The sequence below is a fragment of the Lissotriton vulgaris genome, chromosome 3_1 (assembly GCF_964263255.1).
Source record: "Lissotriton vulgaris chromosome 3_1, aLisVul1.2, whole genome shotgun sequence".
NCBI classification, from domain to species: Eukaryota; Metazoa; Chordata; class Amphibia; order Caudata; family Salamandridae; genus Lissotriton; species Lissotriton vulgaris.
This window is the reverse complement of record NC_141689.1, coordinates 644035894-644057674: the sequence shown is the minus strand read 5'-3', so window position 1 is coordinate 644057674 and position 21781 is coordinate 644035894. Positions and strand designations below refer to the sequence as shown.

Below are 21781 nucleotides of genomic sequence, written 5' to 3'. Positions count from 1 at the left end.
CGGGCGATCCAGTGCCTCAGGCGCTGCAGCACCGCTATCGGCCTGCTCCGCATGACCCGGTCTGTCTTTCTTTCCACCCTTCTACTCAATGCGCTCTACTGCATACTACCTTTTCGTGTTTACCTGTGGTGTTGTTCCCTCTGTTTCGGGAGTTCCGGTGGATAGATTCATGGGAACGCAATGTCTTCGCTTCTTCCAGTGCTGCCTTGAGAGAGCTTAACAATTTGTGTATGTTGACCAGGGCTAGTTCTAGCCTGTGGGGCTCGGTGGAGTCCCTTCTTTCTCGTTTCTCTCTTGAGAGTGCCCGTGCTGATCTGCGGGCCCATGTGTTGAATGGTAAAGAGTCGACCGTGTTTATTCTTTGTGCAGCTTTGGATGCTGCTGATGCTATTGGCCATGCTATGGCCACTTCTGTGGCTCTCTGTTGCCATGCTTGGCTACGCAATGCTGTTTTCCCTGAAAATATTAGGGAGCGTCTGGTCGACCTCCCTTTTGACAGGTTCCTGCTTTTTTAATACTCTTGCAGACTCATCCATCCAGCATCTTCTTTTGGGGCTTTGTCCTCCTCCTCCTCCTCCTCCTCCTCCTCCTCCTCCTCCTCAGTAGGTGGTTTGTTGATCCGCCTGGTTTTAGTGGGAGGTGTTATCCCATTGCTCCTGGAATCTGGTGTGGGGTGAATGTTACACTTTCTGTGAGAGATACTGTGCAATCCGGGCCCTGAGCTGGCCTACCTCTTTAGTTGGGGTTCAGCCCCCGTTGGCAAGAGTGTTCTTTTTGGCTGCTTACTAAGCCTTCTGTGGTTTTTGCCGCAGGGTTTCTAATTTGTTCTCTGGTGCTGGATTTCTTCCCTAAGAGTGGTTCCCGTACTTCTCGGGCCATGTCCTACCCTACGTATGGTATTTGTAGCTATTGGATAGCCTGCCTTATACTGGGATGAGTGGACTTACCCTTGCGGGTTCCTTGCCCTTCTTTGTGTGCTGTATGCTGCAGGTGCATTTCTTGGACGGATGTGATGTGGGGCGGTGTTCTGCCTCTGGTTTGCTACTGGCCGGGTCCTCTGTCTGGTGTCCAGAAGAGTTATATCCTGTGTTGACGACTTCGTTCGTCCTACTTATTCTCCTTTTGTTACCCGGCTGGTTGCTGGTTAGCACCCGGCGGCGTCCGCCGGTTCTTCTGGTCCACAGCCAAGGGCCTTGGAATTAGGCCTGGCGCCCCTGCTTTTGGCTTTTCGGGAGCTTATGAGACTGTTTTTCTCTTTCACCCGCCTTATTACTGAGGCGCTGTTGAGTATGGGCTGTGATATCCAGTTGTGATGAGTTCGGCCGCCCTCTTCACCGGGTGTGTTCTCGGTGGAGGGCTCTTGCCTTCGTTTTGGCTCTTCTCCTTGGAGTCTCTGTGTTCCTCTTCTTCCTTGGCCTCCTTTTGCATTGTCTATACCTGGGGCTTCCGGTGGAGGTCCCTGGTACATTGACTGCTGTTCTCTTTTCCTATTGCCTGTCCCTGGGGCTTCCTTTGGAGGTCTCTGGTACATTGGCTAATGGTCTCCTTTCGTGATGCCTGTACCTGGGGCTTCTGGTGGAGGTCCCTGGAACATTGGCTGCTGTACCGGGGGCTTCCACTGGAGGTCCCCTGTACATCGGCTGTTGGCCTCTTTTTGTATTGCCTGTGCCTGGGGCTCCCGATGGAGGTCCCTGGTACAACGGCTACTAGTCTCCTCTCGTCTTGCCTGTACCTGGGACTCCCTGTGGTGGTCCATGGTATATTTGCTGGTGGTCTCTTTTCATATGGCCCTTCCTTCTCCTGCTTGGTGACGACGGGCCACAGATTGTCGGGGTGACTCACTCCCTGTGGAGCGGTGTTCTGTGCAGCGCTGCAGTTCTAGTCTGCTTGGGAGGGGAGACTGTGTTTTTTCCCCTGTCCCTGTGGCTCATCCCCTGTTGGGGAGGACTGGATTATTTCCCTGTCCTGGCGATTTGTTCCCCCTGCCGGGGTCTGGATTCGCCTGGGCTGGGAAGGTCCTCTCGCAGACCCTCCTTCCCCTTGGGTATGGCTAGGGTATCTATTCTACGTGAAGGAATCTGCGGCTCATAGTCTCTATCAGATGTACGAGTTACTTACCTTAGGTAACGATGTGTTCGAGGCATATGGGCTGCAGATGGTACATTATGAATAGATCGCCATCTGGTGTTGGGCTCGGATGATTGCACTTTGTTTTTCTCTTGGAGAGTCTTTTGTATCTTGGTGACTCCTCCTCTGGTTGGTAGTGCGCATGGGCATCGGCTCCATCCTTAGATTGTTTTTTTCCGCCATCGGGTTCGGATGAGGATTGAGACGCTCCAGATCGACTTCGAAAAGAAGTGAATTATCGGCGCGTATTCCCTTTCCAATTCGACGGTATTGTTATCGAACGCGATTTCATTTCCATTCCGGCGCGTTCGACTCCAACATCAAAGAAAAACTTTGATCTACGTCGACGAACAGGAGGCCTTTCTCGACGTAGTCAAGCCCGGAGTCCATGGAAAGGACTCCATTCAAGAAATGTCCAACGTGTGGTGCTAAGTTCCCACACAAGGACCTACACGAGGTGTGCAACCTCTGTCTATCGCCTGAACACGAATCCAGGGACTGCGAAGCCTGCGCAGCATTCTCCTCCAAGTCGACGATTAGAAATCGTCGAGCTCGAAGACACGAGGTTTCCAGAATGCAGTCGGAGGCGATCCCGGAGCTGTTCGAAGACCAACACCTCGATGAAGAAGAGGATCATGACGACCAGTCGGGGTCGGAAGGGGACGAGTCGGACGTCGAAGAACTCGACGCGCAACAAACCGTGAGTGACGACGTCCCCTTACCAAAAAACCGACCCCGTGCGGTAACGACCCCGCCTTCGAGCCCGGTCAAACCGCAGAAAAAAGTTTCCGACGCCCCGCCTTCGGGCCCGGCAACGAAACCGAAAATGAAACCGAAACTCTCGGTCTCCCACCATGTCGGATCCGAGAAGAGGTCGACAGCGGCTCCGGCGCCGAAGCTCCATGCAAGGGAAAGCTCGGCATCGAAACATTCCCTGTCGAAACAAAAACATGATTCGACGTCGAAGACTCACTCGACACCGAAAAAATCGGAATCGAGCAAACATTCGGTGCCGAAAACACCGAACATTGACGATCGAAAGCAAAGGCACCTTTCGGACCCGAAAGCTTCGGTACCGACACAGGAGCAGCAGACAGATCCCAAACAAAAGATTTTGTTTATAGATCCACAAACTGGCAAAGTTGTGACAAAGAAGAGGAAGAATGAACAGATAGACAAACATCTTCATTCAAAAAAGAGAACAATGGGGACCAATACAACTCCTCCTACTTCTCCTCGACCTAAAGGCACACCCTCTTCTCCTATTCCTCACACTATGCCAAACATTCCTGCACCTTCTACACCAAGACCATCTACACCTCAGTCGGATGTAGACAGTGATACAGGGGAGGGAGAACCTCAAGGGGAAGATGACTCTATCCCAGATGAGGATGACCCATGGGAAAATTATAATGCAGGGTCAGATGATGACAACGACCCAGAGTTATATCCCTCAAAGCCTTCACCACCTGATGATAACACAGGGTTTGTACAGCTCATTAATAGGGCAGCAAAATATCATAAGGTAGACCTACATACAGAACCTCAAATAGAGGACTTCCTATTAGAGACACTACCTACTGCACAAAAAACATCAGGTACTCTGCCTATGCTGAAAGGTCTTCTCAGTCACACAGGAGAAATATTCAAAGACCCAGTGAGGGCTAGGGTGTTAAACCCAAGAATTGATAAGAAATATAAGGCGGCTCCAAAGGATCCAATATTTATCAAGGGGCAGGTACCTCTGGACTCGCTTGTAGTTTCAAATGCTCGCAAAAGAGCAAACTCATTATCTACAGGAGAAGCCCCTCCACCTGATAAAGAGTCAAAATTAATAGATGCATCAGGCAAAAGAGTAGCATCACAAGCGGCAAATAGCTGGCGTATAGCCAATACACAGGCGCTACTTGCACGTTATGACAGGGCACATTATGATGAATTAGAAACACTCATCACTCATCTCCCCAAAGAACATCAGAAGAGGGCAGATCAGCTAATACAGGAAGGAAAGATAATAACTAACACTTCCATCAAGTGCGCCCTAGACGCAGCAGACACTGCAGCAAGATCCATCAACACCAGTGTCATGTTAAGGAGACATGCATGGCTCAGAGTCTCAGGGTTCAAACAAGAAGTGCAAACATCATTATTGAACCAACCCTTTGATCAAAAAACACTCTTTGGCTCAAGCACAGATGAGACCTTAGAAAAAATGAAGAAAGATACAGAAACGGCTAAGTCAATGGGAGCATTGCAACAGCCAACACAAAGAGGTTCCTTTCGTAGATCCACCTATAGAGGAGGCTCCAAAAATACAGGAACAAATCAGCAATCCACCTCTTTCACACCTACGTCACCCAAAGGTAATTCAAGAGGTAGTTACAGAGGTAACAACAACAAGGGTAGAGGCCGCGGAAATAATAACAACCGCAACTCACCAACCCCAAAACAGTGACTTAATACAACTTCCCCCAGACCACATAACACCGGTCGGGGGACGTCTAGCACAGTTCCTACCTGTCTGGGAAAACATCACATCAGACAAGTGGGTAAGACAAATTATCCAACATGGTTATTGCCTAGAACTCACAGCTACCCCACCAAATATCCCCCCCAAACAGCGTCCAATGAGTCAAGATCATCTAACATTGTTAAAGGAAGAGGTACTATCACTGCTACAAAAGCATGCCATAGAGAAGGTTCCAAAAGAGCAACAAGGAACGGGAGTATACTCTCTATACTTCCTAATCCCCAAGAAAGATGGGTCTCTAAGACCAATCTTAGACCTCAGACCTCTCAATGTATACATAAACTCGGAACATTTCCACATGGTCACGCTCCAACAGGTACTTCCTTTACTGAAGAAAGGGGACTTTCTTTCTACACTGGATCTAAAAGACGCTTACTTTCATATCCCAATTCACAAAGCCCACAGAAAATACCTAAGGTTTGTAGTGGAAGGACAACATTATCAATTCAAAGTCCTTCCGTTCGGGGTCACAACGGCACCAAGAGTGTTCACAAAATGCCTAGCTGTGGTGGCAGCACACCTAAGAAGACAACAAATACATGTCTTCCCCTATTTGGACGATTGGTTAATAAAGGCCAAATCACAAGAGGAATGTCTTCACAACACACAAAAGACAATTCAATTGCTGCACCAACTAGGGTTTACGGTGAACTACAAAAAATCACACCTGCAACCAAACAAAATTCAGCAATACCTGGGGGCTACTATAGACACAGAAAGAGCCATAGCATACCCCAATCCAATCAGGATACAGACAATGGTCAAGTTAATAGAAAGATTTCAACCACAACACTCACTGCCAGCACGAGTGTTTATGCAGCTGTTAGGCATGATGTCCTCTTGCATACTGCTAATACCACATGCCAGACTACAAATGCGTCCACTACAGGAGTGTTTAGCGACACAGTGGAATCAGGCTCAAGGTCAGATTACAGATCTGGTGTTGGTAAACGACCGTCGCATCGCTCTCTGAAGTGGTGGAGCACAACAAACATTTCCAAGGGACGGTCGCTCCTAGAACCGATTCCACAACTGATACTAACAGCGGACGCATCGCTCTCCGGATGGGGAGCGCACATGGAAAAATACACAGTGCAGGGGAAATGGAGTGTGCAGCAAAAGAAACTGCACATCAACTACTTGGAACTATTAGCAGTATTTCTAGCACTAAAGGCTTTCCAAATGCAGATAAAAAACAAGGCAGTCCTGATCAGAACAGACAACATGACTGCAATGTATTATATTCAAAAACAGGGGGGGACACACTCTCTCCAACTATCCAAACTAGCACAGGACATTTGGAGATGGGCCATTCCTCAAAAGATCTATCTGTTAGCAGAACACCTACCAGGAGTTCAAAATCAGATAGCAGACATCCTAAGCAGAGAGTCAGAACAAGTACACGAATGGGAGCTGCACGACCAAATACTGCAGCCATTCTTCCAAAGATGGGGGCAACCAGAGATAGATCTCTTTACCAATCATCAGAACGCGAAATGCCAAAACTTCGCAAGCAGGTACCCACACCACCTGTCTCAGGGCAATGCACTATGGATAAATTGGTCCAACAAATTTGCTTACGCTTTTCCCTCTCTCCCACTAATTCCATTAGTGGTTCGGAAACTGCAGCAGCACTCAATGACAATGATACTAGTGGCACCCACGTGGGCAAGACAGCCGTGGTTCACCACACTACTACAACTCTCACAAGTGCCACATCAAAAGCTAAGATTATTACCCATGCACCTTACACAGAACCATGGAGAAATAATGCACCCAGATCCCAAACAATTGAACCTAGCAATCTGGCTCCTGAGGTCATAGAGTTTGGATATTTAGATTTACCACCAGAATGTATGGAAATCATTAGACAAGCAAGACGTCCTACCACCAGAGCATGCTATGCAGCAAAATGGAAAAGGTTTGCTATACACTGTAACAGTAAGCACATCAACCCTCTGGACGCATCCACTAAACAAATCATTTGCTATTTACTACACTTGCAGCAATGTAACTTAGCATATACCTCAATCAGAGTTCATCTTGCAGCTATAGCCGCGTACCTACAAAACAGGCAACATCTTTCCCTGTTTAAAGTACCAGCAATTAAAGCTTTCATGGAGGGACTCAAAAGAGTCATTCCACCAAGACGACCACCTTCCCCAGTCTGGAATCTCAATATAGTACTTACCAGACTAATGGGACCACCATTCGAACCTATGCATAGGTGTGAAATACAATTCCTCACATGGAAGGTGGCTTTCCTCATAGCTATCACATCACTTAGAAGAGTAAGTGAGTTACAAGCTTTTACGATTCAAGAACCATTCATGCAGTTACACTAAAACAAAGTGGTTCTTAGAACAAACCCAAAGTTCTTACCAAAAGTAATTTCGGCATTCCACAGCAATCAGTCAGTGGAATTACCGGTCTTCTTTCCAAAACCACAAACAGTAGCGGAAAGGGCCCTACATACATTGGATGTAAGAAGGGCAATATTGTATTATATAGAAAGAACACAAACTTTCAGAAAAACAAAACAGCTATTTGTTGCGTTTTCTCCTACACATAAGGGCAATCCCATCTCGAAAGCAGGCATTGCCAGATGGATTGTAAAATGTATTCAAATATGCTACTTAAAAGCAAAGAGAACATTAACTGTTCCTCCTAGAGCTCACTCTACACGTAAACTAGGAGCATCTATGGCATTCTTGGGAAACATTCCACTAGATGACATATGCAAAGCAGCTACCTGGGTTACACCGCACACCTTCACAAAGCACTATTGTGTAGATGTGCACACAACACAACAAGCTAGAGTGGGACAAGCTGTATTAAAGACTTTATTTCAGACTGTTGCAACAGACACGGGTGACCACCGCTAGGGAGAGAACTGCTGTATAGTCTATTCATAATGTACCATCTGCAGCCCATATGCCTCGAACGGAATATGCTACTTACCAGTATGCATCTGTTCTTGGCATAGAGGGCTGCAGAGTGGTACATGCCCTCCCAGCCTCCCCGGAAACCTGTGTCTGTTCCAACACTATCTTATTTAGATACACTTACATGGGCATTCCTATCTGTATTCTATCATACAACTCCATCTAACCCTACTATGGCAAAACAATCTAAGGATGGAGCCGATGCCCATGCGCACTACCAACCAGAGGAGGAGTCACCAAGATACAAAAGACTCTCCAAGAGAAAAGCAAAGTGCAATCATCCGAGCCCAACACCAGATGGCGATCTATTCATAATGTACCACTCTGCAGCCCTCTATGCCAAGAACAGATGCATACTGGTAAGTAGCATATTCCATCTGGTAGAGATGATTCTAGTCACCGATTACAGCATGGCCCGCCCTTCCCCCCATTCTGCGAGGGCCCTCTGGGTCTTCTGCCCTCGCCGGCCTACGGGTGGTTGGCTTTTGTTGGTGTCTTTCTCACCCCCTCCTTCCAGGGATGCGCTCCTTGTTGTTGTTGTTGTTCCATTCTGGACTTTGTAGACACTTCTGGACCCCTGCACTCTGGTCTCCAGTGTGGGGTTCGCTTGTGCTTCTTCTTTCCTTTGTTGATGACAATTCTGCCTTTGGCAGTCTTTAGGGTCAAGGTGTCTTTGTTGGACTTGACTTAGGTGTTCGGGAGCCTTTCTCCCTACTGGTGTTGTCTGAGGTTAACTGGTCATTGCTCTGCATTCTGACCTTGGTGTCCCTTTATGTTCCGGACAGTGGCTGCAGCCTTCTTGGTCTGATGTGTATTTTCACATGCTTTTGCCCCAGGGAGGCTGTTGTATTCGTTTGTAGGATTGCTTTCCAGTGGTGGTGCCCTGGTCTTTCGTTCCAGATCTTGGTGCCTGGCTATATTCTGGATGGTTCACATTTTTTGCTGGTGATGGCTCCGCGTTGTGGCGCGGAAAAATTCTCTGAAGAAAACTGACGTAGGCGTGCCGGGGTGGGACTTATGTATCCTCGCTGACGTCACGGACGCGGAGGACGTCAGGGCAGAGTCACGTGGTGCCGTTCCCCCGGCGTGCAGGGATGATGTGGCAAATAATTTTCCGGGTCCAGTCTTACACCTGGGGATAATTCTACATGAAGGAATCTGCGGCTAAAATCGTCTTAACTAGATACATCGTTACCGAAGGTAAGTAACTTGTACATTAATAGCATCTTTAATATTCAGGAGGAAATATGTGATATATGCAGCATAGACAGAAAGCAAGTTGCATAAAGAAGTTCTGAAGGTTATTTCAATAAATGCCGGTGGCCTTAATAATAAACGAAAGGTTCAGGCAATAGATATTTGGCTTAGAGGGCACAGCCCGGATATTTTGATTTACAGGAAACACATTTAATAAACAAATAAATAGATAACCCCTCCCCCCTAGTAGAAATAAAACAACCCTTAATCAATATTCCAGGCCAGGTAATTTTGGGTGGAGATTTTAACTTTCTGCAAGATCTGGTGTTAGACGCATCCTCTAACACACAATGCAAAATAAGCTGCAAATGGCTAAAGCTTTAGCCAGTTGCAAAAGAGAATTAGATCTGATCTATCTATGTCGGTCCTAGTATCCTTAGAAACGTGAATTCTCATGTTTTTCTGCTAAATATAATACTGCCTCAAGAATAATTATTTTCTTGCTTCGCATAGCTTGCCATTGGTTAATCATGAACATATACAGAACGCCTTCTCAGTCCATGCCATGGTTAAAATGGAAGTGATAGGAATTAAGACAGAAATAACAGTAGGCCGATGGTTTTTCAATAAAGTGAATTTAGAGGATGAAGCGTGGTGCTCAGAGGTCCATGATGAGACACAGCCACCCTGGGCCCTGATATAGGTAATGCTAGGGCCTAGGCACAAAAATGCCTGGCTAACATGTACAAGGCTTACAGTGTGCATCTTTGTCGGCCTGATGAGACGTCTCTGCTTTCACTGACCACAAAGATAGAAATCAAAGGTGGTCAATAGCAGAAAGTCGGTTTTTGATAGAACCTGCAAGCCTGGTGAATGGGCAAGGACAAATTACACAATTTAGTAGTATAAAATTATTTGGGCCCTGGCCTCGTATCTGGCTTCCCCCCGAGCAATCCTCCCAAGCTCATGCACAAAAGCTCGACTTTAAATTTGGCATTTAATCAACTGTACTCAAAATTAAGGACGTCATTCAGCTCTTCACATCAAGAAAGTTATAAAATCAAACATTTCTGCCTTTTTTCAAACATGTTCTTGAGGCCTTTCCTGGCAGATTTAGCATTTGACTTGACAGTGCAGTGTGAATTGGTCCGAAAAATGTTAAGCCTTCCTAATTCCAATTCTCATGCCCAACTAAGACTAGCGTTTGTTATTTATATCACTTTGTTATCATATGAGAAGTGTGATACCTGGGTTTCTAAGGCCATTTTAATGGTACCAACTCTATCGAAGAGATGCTAGCAGATCCTCATGATGGTTCAAGTATTTGTTGAATGCAATACAAGTTCTGGAGGTAGCAGGTATTCAAACGATCCAATGTCAGCTGTCTATTTTGAGGTCCTTTTGGAGAATTAAGCCTTTATTACCGCCTGACTCCTAGACTATAAAAAAGTTTACACAGAGAGACTTCACGTTACATTCTGGTTTCCCACGAATGTAGGATTGTACATAACACTATATTGGTAGTGTCAGTCAGGTGAGCCGCGAGAAGCAAAATAATTGGACAGTGATGTTTTTTTCTCTCTTGAGGGTGCTCAGAAGAAATTAGAGAAATTTCCCAGATAAAGGGGGGAGGAGGGAATGTCATTTGTGCTAAAAGTCCTTGGAATCTCTTACACACATTTTGTGCATTTGTAAGTAATTGATTTATGAAACAGACTAGGTCTTAATCCATTGTTCTTCAGAAAACCAAAGTGCATAGCATGTATAAATGGAATGGTAGAACAAACCTGAGGAGTAAAATAAAACAGCTTATAATTGCGTAGGCAAGTTTTGTTAGGAGGTGCTAGGAAAACGTGTGTAGAAGTGTAGCACATCTTATATAAACAGAGAGCTCATTGTAAAGCTTAGGAGCAACAAGAAGAAATGAGAAAAAGCGAAAAGAACGCTATGAACATATAAAAGAGAAAATTAAGTAGACAGAAGCACTTGAATGTGACTATATTGGGAAACTAGGGGCCAAAGAAGGCTAATTTAACACTGCGAAAAAAAGACGTAAATTGGAGGTATCAAACCAGTGTCACGAATGGCCTAAATAAACAAGTTTTTTATGTTCTGAATCGAAGCAGCAATGTATGTAGGACTTTTAACATAGGGGGGGAAACAATAGTTCTGACGAGAAAGGATCATATTTTGCAGAAGTTGTTTGAAAGCTGAAAAAGGAAGAGATCTGATTTGATAAATGTTATAGATGGAAGCAGAAGATTACAGAAAACAAGTTCAAAACGAAAATTCAGTGAAAGAGTACAGCAAACTAAAGTTACAGGTAGCGATATAGAAGGACAATTAAATAGATAGGAATAATATTGCAGGAGGAATAATGGTAGGAGACGAGGCAGAGAGAGAGAGATTTGTGCTTTTGTGCTGGGGAGTGCATAATGTGGTTCAATAATAGTACAAAAAAATCGTCCTAAAAGTGGAAAATGTTTGTCACTCATTTTTAGGTCTCGGCTAAAAGACGCGCGTAAGCGCGTCTCCGCCGAGATCTTATGTCACCGAGCGTGCTTCCCAGGAGACAGTCCTGGCCACGCGCATCCTTCCAGGCGATTTGTAACTGGAACGCGCGCTGTGGCCAGGCGCTGTCTCCTGGGAAGCGCAAGCACCACACACGCATGCGCATACACACACACAAGCGCGCATACACACACACAAGCGCCCATGCACGCACGCACATACATACATACAGAGACACCACCCCTGACTCATACACACACGCGCGCACACACACAAGTGCACCGAGGCCCCCCCTCCCCCTCCCCCTCCCCCGCCGTCACCGTCGCACACATACATACACACACGCACACACGAGCATACACACACACAAGTGCACCAATCGCGCTCCAGAACTTACCTTACCTCAGCACGCGGCGCCCAACCTCCTGCTGGCGCGGCCCCGGGGCTCTACACCGCTCACAGGAGCCCCGGGCCGCGAGACGCTACGACTCCGCCTGCCTCCTCTTCCGGTGTGAACGTGGCCCCGCCCCCGTCACAGGCGACCGTGCCTGACTTCCGGGGCGGCCGCGAAATGAGTAGGCTTGTTTTTTTTTTAGCAGTCGCATAATATGTTTCACATTCTGTTCACATACTTTTTACAGAAAATGTTAACGACATTGCTATTTAACTAATGCATGTTACATTGCCAGTATTTACAAGGCAGCTTGCCTAATTTATTTTTTGATACAGCTGTCTATTAATTGTAATGCACCAAATTGTAATAATAATTGTTTTTTCTACCTTATTTTATTTTGTGACACACCTATTGACATTGTACAATGTACATTAAAGCCTTTTGATTGTGTTTTACTGAAATGCAAGTTTAATAACTGAAACACTTTGCTCTGATCCGTGGGTGTTAGCTGTGTGGGAATGCTTGCTTCGACCACAATGCTGCCTGTTTCAAGCACATAGGTGAGGTGGCTGCTTCTTTACCTCTTCAAATGCTCCCCTTTATTACCAGTATTTATGAACCGCTACACGCACGCCGGAGTCGATGCAGCAGCACTCCTGCTCTCCTGGCCACATACGCTCGCTAAAGCCCTGCAAGGAAGGGACTGAGGGCTTCATGGCTGCTAGCAGCACCCACTGCTATCTACCAGCAAATGTCGTGTGTGGAGTCACAAGTGACAACTTTCACATCCTATCTTCAAGACTTTTGGCCCTTAAAGACTCGCTCAAGCCCTTCTATAGCTAAAATCGAACCGCCTTTAGCCTCACGGCTACATGTTGTAATAGCGAACACTATAAAATAAATTAAATTTTTTTAGGAGCATAGTCAAGGACAATTGTGGCACTATTTGTCGGCTGTTTGACATTACCTCGTGTATGGAACCAGGCACGCTCTTACTTTTGTGAAAGAAAGTGTCAGTGAGCAGACAGAGGGCCATAAACAAAAGAAAACAAAGAAATAAACAAGCATTGACAAAACGGGAACAGTTTTTCGTGCAAGCGAAAACTTTTGCTATTATTGGGGTCTTACAGTGTTGCACAGAAGCGCAGAGTAGTGAGTGGAGAGTAGTGAGTGGAGAGTAGTGAGTAGTGAGTGCAGAGTAGTGAGTGCAGAGTAGTGAGTGCAGAGTAGTGAGTGCAGAGTAGTGAGTGCAGAGTAGTGAGTGCAGAGTAGTGAGTGCAGAGTAGTGAGTGCAGAGCAGTGAGTAGTGAGTGCAGAGCAGTGAGTAGTAAGTGCAGAGTAGTGAGTGCAGAGTAGTGAGTGCAGAGTAGTGAGTGCAGAGTAATGAGTGCAGAGTAATGAGTGCAGAGTAGTGAGTGCAGAGTAGTGAGTAGTGAGTGCAGAGCAGTGAGTAGTGAGTGCAGAGTAGTGAGTGCAGAGTAGTGAGTGCAGAGTAGTGAGTGCAGAGTAGTGAGTGCAGAGTAGTGAGTGCAGAGTAGTGAGCGCAGAGTAGTGAGTAGTGAGCGCAGAGTAGTGAGTGCAGAGTAGTGAGTGCAGAGTAGTGAGTGCAGAGTAGTGAGTAGTGAGTGCAGAGTAGTGAGTGCAGAGTAGTGAGTGCAGAGTAGTGAGTGCAGAGTAGTGAGTGCAGAGTAGTGAGTGCAGAGTAGTGAGTGCAAAGTAGTGAGTGCAAAGTAGTGAGTGCAGAGCAGTGAGTAGTGAGTGCAGAGTAGTGAGTGCAGAGTAGTGAGTGCAGAGTAGTGAGTGCAGAGTAGTGAGTGCAGAGTAGTGAGTAGTGAGTGCAGAGTAGTGAGCGCAGAGTAGTGAGCGCAGAGTAGTGAGTGGAGAGTAGTGAGTAGTGAGTGGAGAGTAGTGAGTAGTGAGTGGAGAGTAGTGAGTGCAGAGTAGTGAGTGCAGAGTAGTGAGTGCAGAGTAGTGAGTGCAGAGTAGTGAGTGCAGAGTAGTGAGTGCAGAGCAGTGAGTAGTGAGTGCAGAGTAGTGAGTGCAGAGTAGTGAGTGCAGAGTAGTGAGTGCAGAGTAGTGAGTGCAGAGTAGTGAGTGCAGAGTAGTGAGTGCAGAGTAGTGAGTGCAGAGTAGTGAGTGCAGAGCAGTGAGTGCAGAGCAGTGAGTAGTGAGTGCAGAGTAGTGAGTAGTGAGTGCAGAGTAGTGTGTGCAGAGTAGTGAGTGCAGAGTAGTGTGTGCAGAGTAGTGAGTAGTGAGTGCAGAGTAGTGTGTGCAGAGTAGTGAGTAGTGAGTGCAGAGTAGTGTGTGCAGAGTAGTGAGTAGTGAGTGCAGAGTAGTGTGTGCAGAGTAGTGAGTAGTGAGTGCAGAGTAGTGTGTGCAGAGTAGTGAGTAGTGAGTGCAGAGTAGTGAGTGCAGAGTAGTGAGTGCAGAGTAGTGAGTAGTGAGTGCAGAGTAGTGAGTAGTGAGTGCAGAGTAGTGAGTGCAGAGTAGTGAGTGCAGAGTAGTGAGTGCAGAGTAGTGTGTGCAGAGTAGTGAGTGCAGAGTAGTGTGTGCAGAGTAGTGTGTGCAGAGTAGTGTGTGCAGAGTAGTGTGTGCAGAGTAGTGTGTGCAGAGTAGTGTGTGCAGAGTAGTGTGTGCAGAGTAGTGTGTGCAGAGTAGTGAGCGCAGAGTAGTGAGCGCAGAGTAGTGAGCGCAGAGTAGTGAGCGCAGAGTAGTGAGCGCAGAGTAGTGAGCGCAGAGTAGTGAGTGCAGAGTAGTGAGTGCAGAGTAGTGAGTGCAGAGTAGTGAGTGCAGAGTAGTGAGTGCAGAGTAGTGAGTGCAGAGTAGTGAGTGCAGAGTAGTGAGTGCAGAGTAGTGAGTGCAGAGTAGTGAGTGCAGAGTAGTGAGTGCAGAGTAGTGAGTAGTGAGTGCAGAGTAGTGAGCGCAGAGTAGTGAGCGCAGAGTAGTGAGCGCAGAGTAGTGAGTGCAGAGCAGTGAGTGCAGAGCAGTGAGTGCAGAGCAGTGAGTGCAGAGCAGTGAGTGCAGAGTAGTGAGTGCAGAGTAGTGAGTGCAGAGTAGTGAGTAGTGAGCGCAGAGTAGTGAGTAGTGAGCGCAGAGTAGTGAGCGCAGAGTAGTGAGCGCAGAGTAGTGAGCGCAGAGTAGTGAGCGCAGAGTAGTGAGCGCAGAGTAGTGAGCGCAGAGTAGTGAGCGCAGAGTAGTGGGTGCAGAGCAGTGGGTGCAGAGCAGTGGGTGCAGAGCAGTGGGTGCAGAGCAGTGAGTGCAGAGTAGTGAGTGCAGAGTAGTGAGTGCAGAGTAGTGAGTGCAGAGTAGTGAGTGCAGAGTAGTGAGTGCAGAGTAGTGAGTGCAGAGTAGTGAGTGCAGAGTAGTGAGTGCAGAGTAGTGAGTGTGCAGAGTAGTGAGTGTGCAGAGTAGTGAGTGTGCAGAGTAGTGAGTGTGCAGAGTAGTGAGTGTGCAGAGTAGTGAGTGTGCAGAGTAGTGAGTGTGCAGAGTAGTGAGTGTGCAGAGTAGTGAGTGTGCAGAGTGAGTGTGCAGAGTGAGTGTGCAGAGCATTGTGTGCAGAGCATTGTGTGCTGTTGAGTGCAGAGTGCTGTGTATTGGCAATGTTAATGACAATGCCGATTATTTGTGATTTAAAGAAAAAAAAAATGTCATGAGCAATGCCAATAGCTCTACCTTTAATGATGCCGAGACCATTGCATTGCAAATGCTTGTTATTTAGAGGAATAGTTGTAAATCTTAAGAAAATGTTGGTTTCTCCGATGTGCTGTGTATAACTTAATGTCTGCATTTTTACAGCTTGCCGAACGATGTTAAAATGGCCGTTTATGCCACAGGAGCTCAAAATATAGACGGATGGGATTTTCTTTTTGAAAAATATAGAACATGCCCCTCTATTGCTGAGAAACAGGAAATTCAGTTTGCATTGACCCTTACTCGAAACAAGGACAAACTCCAGTGGTGAGCAATTCAAAATGTTGTAGTGTCTGTTGGCGTCATAAGTGTATACAATATAAAACAATTGGACATTAATGTTATTTTTTCTAGGTCAGATTTCAGAAGAGTAAAAGCTATCAAAATGGCTGGTCTCGTTGAATGTGTTCTGTTTCTAATTCCAACTATACATTGTAGTGGTATCTCTCCCATTAAATACAATTACTCTGAAAATTATGCTGCATGCCACATTATTTAATTAAATTTTAATGTAGTACAAAACTTATTTCGGAGCACCATGTAAGAAAAAAAAATCTATATCACCGCAGTGCATGCGTGTGCTCATAGCACCCTCAGATGTTCAGCAAGGCGACTATAGTGACACCGATGGAGCATGGGATATAGCTGCAGCCCATCACCACATAAGCGGCACGTCACTTCGACTTACGTACAACTGTGTAGACAAACGTGTCTCCTGTAACTAAATAACGGCAGCACAAAGCATTTACTTAGGCATGCACAGCAAAGAACAAAACACAATGTATAAGATAAGGGGTTAGGTAGTGGACATTTTCTCCATCAATTACATAACATAAAAATATTTCAAACAATGACTATATGAATCATTATAGGAAAATAAATGGCTCTATTTATGCTGCACATTGTTTTTCTGGAGGACTATGTACCTTGATTCCTATCAGAGAATGACCAGCTTGATGTGGAAGAAAATTCAGTTTGCGTATGAATCTACTAAAGATTCCGTGCTGGAGAACTCAAATTTACCAGAGCATGCAACCGCCAAACATCACACTTGGGACATGTTTGATATCTGGGCTATGAAGGAAGCATAAATACAACTCAGACACTCAGTTGTACCTTCAGATGTGGGTGGTGGAAAATAATCATGGTATGTTATGTGTAAATATTTATAGATCACATGGCTGCCTCAGCAATGGGACGTCCCAGCGCTAACTGTCTAGTATAGTGGGAAATAAAGGTAAATTAAAGATTAAAGAAGAGTCTGTTCTTCACCATCCTTCTAAAAATCCAATGATCAGTGATGCTACGGATAGAAGGAGGTAGGAAGTTCTACAGGGCAGGTGCCAGTGCTCTGAACGAGCGGCCGTCCTCTCTAGCCCTCTGTATCAGAAGCACTCGTGCCAGATGCAGATCTGCTGAGCCAAAGAGGCGGTGGGTACATAAGGGGAGCACATAGCACTCAGAATCCCAGGACAAAGGCCCGAAGATCTTTTGGATTATACAGAGAGCTTTGAAGTGAATTCTTTGTTCCATGGGTAGCCGGTGGATGAGATCGGAGACGTGACAATGTTTAGGAAGTGCAGACAGAGCGCGGGCTGCCGCGTTCTGAGCACTTTGGAGCCTTTGGATCACCGCTTGGTTGGCTCCTAGGAGAAGCACATTGCAGTAGTCCAACCTAGCCATGATGGTGGAATGGATAATAAAATGCAGAGTATGAGAATCGAAAAGACCTAAGATAGGCTTTAGTCCCCGTAACAGTCCGAAACAGTTGCCTGCCACTGATTAAGCATGAGCCTTAAAAGAAAGCTCATTGTTCAACAGGAGCAGGAGGCCACCACTGGTTGCCCCAGAGATTGGAGTCCCGCCCACCAAGAGGATTTCAGATTTGGCGGAGTTCAACTGCAAATAGTTGTTAGCCATCTGATCAGAGATGACAGTTAGAACTTCCTGAAATTTCGTTGAGTCCTGGCTGGGGTTATTACAGAAGGTGAACACCAGCTGGGTGTCATCCACGTATGACACCAAAGAGATGCCCTGGGCTTTAGCCATCAGAGCCAACAGTCTGATGTAGACATTAAATAAAGTAGGGCTCAATGCTGAACCCTGGGGGAACACCACAGCATAACGAGTGAGTGTGGGAGGACAAAGGGAGGGGGGTGTTGACTTGAATGGTCCGGTCAGTCAAAAAGACGAGAACCAGGAGAGGGCCTTGCCATCGACACCGATCTCCATCAGCTGGTGGAGCAGCATCTTATGTGAGACCGTGTCGAAGGCTGCACTCAGATCAAGCCGAATCCATGCCCGGGTTCTGCCCTCATTCAAAGAGGACCGTAGCTGTTCTGTAACTGCCAGCAAAGTGGACTCGGTGCTATGCTGTGGCCGGAAACCATTTTGAGATGGATTCTGAATTGACTTCCAGGTATTGGGTTAAAATAGTGTTGACATAGGATTCTATGATTCTGGATAGAAACGGGAGCAGAGAAATCGGTCAAACGTTTTCCGGCTTGGACATTTCCAATGTTGGCTTTTTCAGCAAAGGAACAACTTTGGCGTGTTTCCACGACTTGGGTATTGAGGCCAAGGATAGGGACAGATTGATCAACTCCAGGCACTCAGGTAGAAGACATTTGTTTACTTTTATTAAAAAAGTCAGGTTTCAAAGGATCCTCTTGAGACCCTGATTTTACCTTGACAAACAGAGTTTCCAGTGCTTTGGGATAAATAGGAGGAAAAGAGGAAAGGGAGTGGGTCTCAGAGTCCAGGGGCAGACTCCTCCCAGGGCAGGGAGAAGTATCCCCAGGGCAGAAACTGCGGTAAATATGCTCAACCTTATTAATTAAAAATGTAGCCAGTACTTTGCACTGCAAATTGGAGGATATGGTACTGTCAGGGGCAGGAGACGATTTTGCCATATCCTTCGAGAGTGTAAAAATAGTTTTGGTGGGGTTGCTACTAGAAGTGATCATGTTGGCATAGTTTGAGACCCTAGTCTTGCAGACCAGTTTATGGTATGCTTTGATCGCAGTTCTATACCATGCTTTAGCCAAAAGATCGCAGGACCGTCTCGATGCCAGTTCTAGGACCTTACAATTCTTCCTAGTTGTAGTTAGTGGCTCATCAAATCAGGTATTAGCCCACGCACATTTGGGGTGGGTTAATTTGACCGGGATGCAGTTATCCAGTGCTTGAGTGACCCACCCCAGGAAAGATTTATTAGCTGCTTCAATATTAGTGGGCCATTCTGGGAGCTGGGTACTTAGGGCAGCTTTAAAGGCAGCAGGGTCCAGTTTGCGCTAAGGACGTTTGAGTGAGGGGTTGCGGTGAGGTTGCGTTTTGAGGCCAGATAGTGATATTAGTAGGAAATGAGGGAATAATCGGTCCAGAACATAGGAAAGGGGGCCTACACCTCTAAGGACTGAAGACTCGAAAAGATAGGGTCCGGGAGGTGTCCAGCTAAGTGGATTGGCCCTGGCACCAGTTGAATCAGTTGGCAAGCTGCCATGTTGCCAAGGAAATTGAGAATGTCAACAGCCTCCTGTGACTCCAGATGAAGGTTCAGATCAGCTATGACGTTAAAGTTGGCTGTCTGAAGAGCTAGTGTAGTGGTGGAATTAGCTAGGCGTTCTCTGAAGATTTTTGATGGGCCATTCGGGCGGTAAATGAGTAGCCCAGAAAGTGTCAAATTGTGAGTCAGCGCAATTTTAAAAAGTCAGAATTCACAATTGGGGATGTATTTAGGGGTAAGGTTACAGGTACAGGCTGTTTTGTATATAATTGCAATGCCATCGCCTCTCCCCCTGCTCTATTCAAGTTGTTCATGGCATAACCAACAGGAAGGGCTAAGGCTAGTAGGCCAACTGAATCCTAGGAGAGCCACGCCTCTGTGGGAAATAGGACCTCTGGAGACCCTTCATGTCAGAGAGCAGCAGTTTAGACTACAGATGTTATAATCCTTCGCTTTGGAGGTGGAGGCTACAGAGCGCAGACCAGGCCTGACCTTGAAGGTGCACTGATTACAATGTATGGGGCAGGCATTGGGTGCCCAGTTGTTTTTACCACAGGAAGCTTGATATCGTAGAGCAAATGATGATTCAAGCGAGTAGACTAACTGTGGGATGAAGGTGGAGCAGAATGCTTGGCTCCTGGCGACATCCACGCGTGGAGGCCTCAGACGGGCTTGCCTTTAGCGCGCCAGCTGCGCGCCCGTGCTGCAGCGTGCATTTAACGCCTGGGGGGGGGCACAACTGGCTCCTCCCAGGCTGGTCTTTGATTTGGCTGAAACTGGCCGATCAGAGCGAGGCACTGGCAGAGTTTTAGAAACAAAGGACAGTGTTACACAGGTTAAATAGAACAACATGCAGAGAGGTTTTTGTGCAGATATAGCATTTTAAAAGTAGCAGCAATCAATACATTTCCTCTGTTTTCGCCCACTAGTATATGTCCAAGCACTGCTCCAGAAGGATATGGGCTGCATCGTTCATCTTAAACTCAACACCAGCAAGACTTGCAGGTCCTGTTACGAAATTGAGTGCTAAGATTTCTTTAAACGACCTTGTCACTGATGGTGTTTTCCCCTCCCAGTTTCTGGCTTGATTCTCAACAGTGATCAGTTCAGCTCTTTCCATTTTCTGAGACAGCTAATGCCCTTTACTGACTCCCATTCTATAGTCCAAGCTCTGTGGTATCTCAGATTTATGCTGGAACTTATTCTTAGAAGGAATGTTCAAATCCATGTTTTATCATTCTAAAAGTAAAACAATCTCACATACATTCCTGCCAATCCTGCTGTACTTGGTGGTGTGTAGAATGTTAGAGTGCACTTGCTGAATGATTCGGGTTGTCTAGAATTGGACAGGGCAATCCTGGTTCCGCAACTACTCAGCGGGATGTGAACAGGATTCTGCACCATAACCCAGCCTCACTGAAGCTTTCAGCTTGGCAGCTGCAGTCCTAGAGTTTTGGCAATTCGATTTGTCCCTGCAGTGCATGGTGGTGCTTACCTACTCCACACCAGAGTCTATCCACCTTGCATATTATCAGAAAAGGAAGAGGTATATGTGTGGTGCTTGCAGAATGGCATAATTTCCATGCTACATGAAACACATAATTTATTACTGAACATAGCTGTCCATGCCTGAGCTGTGGGTCTCATAAGTAAGAGTGCATCTTACACCAGTATTAAACTACAGGAACGGGCCTAGATAGAACACCCTATTTGTTCTACCTGTGATTAGTGTCTTTCTGAATTGCTTACTATGGGTTTTTCTATCAGTCAAGAGACTGGTCTTCCTGCCATTAACAGTTGTACTTTCTAAGACTTTCAGACTGAGTGATGACTCTGATCACGTCTTACTTGCAAAACGACCTTCCCTGTGACTCTCCCTTCAGCCAGGAGGGTATTGCAGAGTCAAGCATTCTTTTCCAAGGCCCATACATCAATTGTCACCTTGGCAAGTTCATGTTCCCAGTATGCGGGACATTTACTCCAAAGGTGGTGTATACATTTCTTGTCAACTACAAGATATATTTGCCAGTGTGCTTCAAAACACCTAGATATGGGGTAGAGACAGTCTGCATAACCTGGACTTCAAAAGAGCAGGTTATCATTACACTAATAGGACACTCTGATCTCAGACTGAACCGTTTGACATTTGGACATCCTTGCAATGGGCAGCAGGTGGTCAAAGCCACCCTTACTCGATGGGATGGGTTTCTGCAACCACTATATAGAAAGAAGGTTATTTGAGAGAGTTACTACCTTCTCAGCACAAGAATGTTTAATGGAGAGTTCCACTGCTCAACATCTGTAAAGCAGCCACCTGGTAATCATCATTGACTTTCTCTAAGCATTAGTACTTCAATGCAGGCTTGAAGGCTGGTGGTATAGTGGGACTGTAAGTTCTAAGGAATCTATTTCAGTGATGATCTGTAGCTCTTTGTTAATTTTTCACGTATATAGTGCTTTGCTTTCTATTCAAATAACATGCAAATATAAAAAAAATCAAATGCATGAGAAGAATAATGTACTTACCTATAAAGCTAGTTCTCTGTCATTGGTAACTTTTATGGTTTCACATGCAACGCTCTCACCTTCCTGCAACTTGTTTTATTTCGTTGTTTTATGGCACTGCATGCTTACATACAGTATTCAAAAATCTCAGCAAGGGAGGTGCTAGAGCATAGGATCTCTGCATGATAGGGCAGTATTGCCAAAGATGAGCTACACCGGGTAGAAAAGAGCCACGTTGCTACAATACATCATTTGATGCATGTTTTTCACTAGAGGATTCCAAATTCAATTTGGGGGAATAGGTAAATAGCATGTAATTCTATAAAATTATTTAAAGCTGGAGTAACACCTATATGGCTAAGTAACTTACTTTTGAG

The 21781-nt window shown here is 46.0% G+C and overlaps 1 protein-coding gene across 1 annotated transcript in view; it reads left to right on the top strand.

Moving 5' to 3' along the window:
* Positions 1–21781, top strand: part of ERAP1 (endoplasmic reticulum aminopeptidase 1) — a 507475-nt gene that overhangs the window by 447373 nt on the left and 38321 nt on the right. Inside the window, exon 16 of the mRNA XM_086960958.1 lies at positions 15500–15661. Within this exon, the coding sequence (XP_086817084.1) occupies positions 15500–15661 (162 nt within the window). The remainder of the gene's footprint in view (positions 1–15499; positions 15662–21781) is intronic.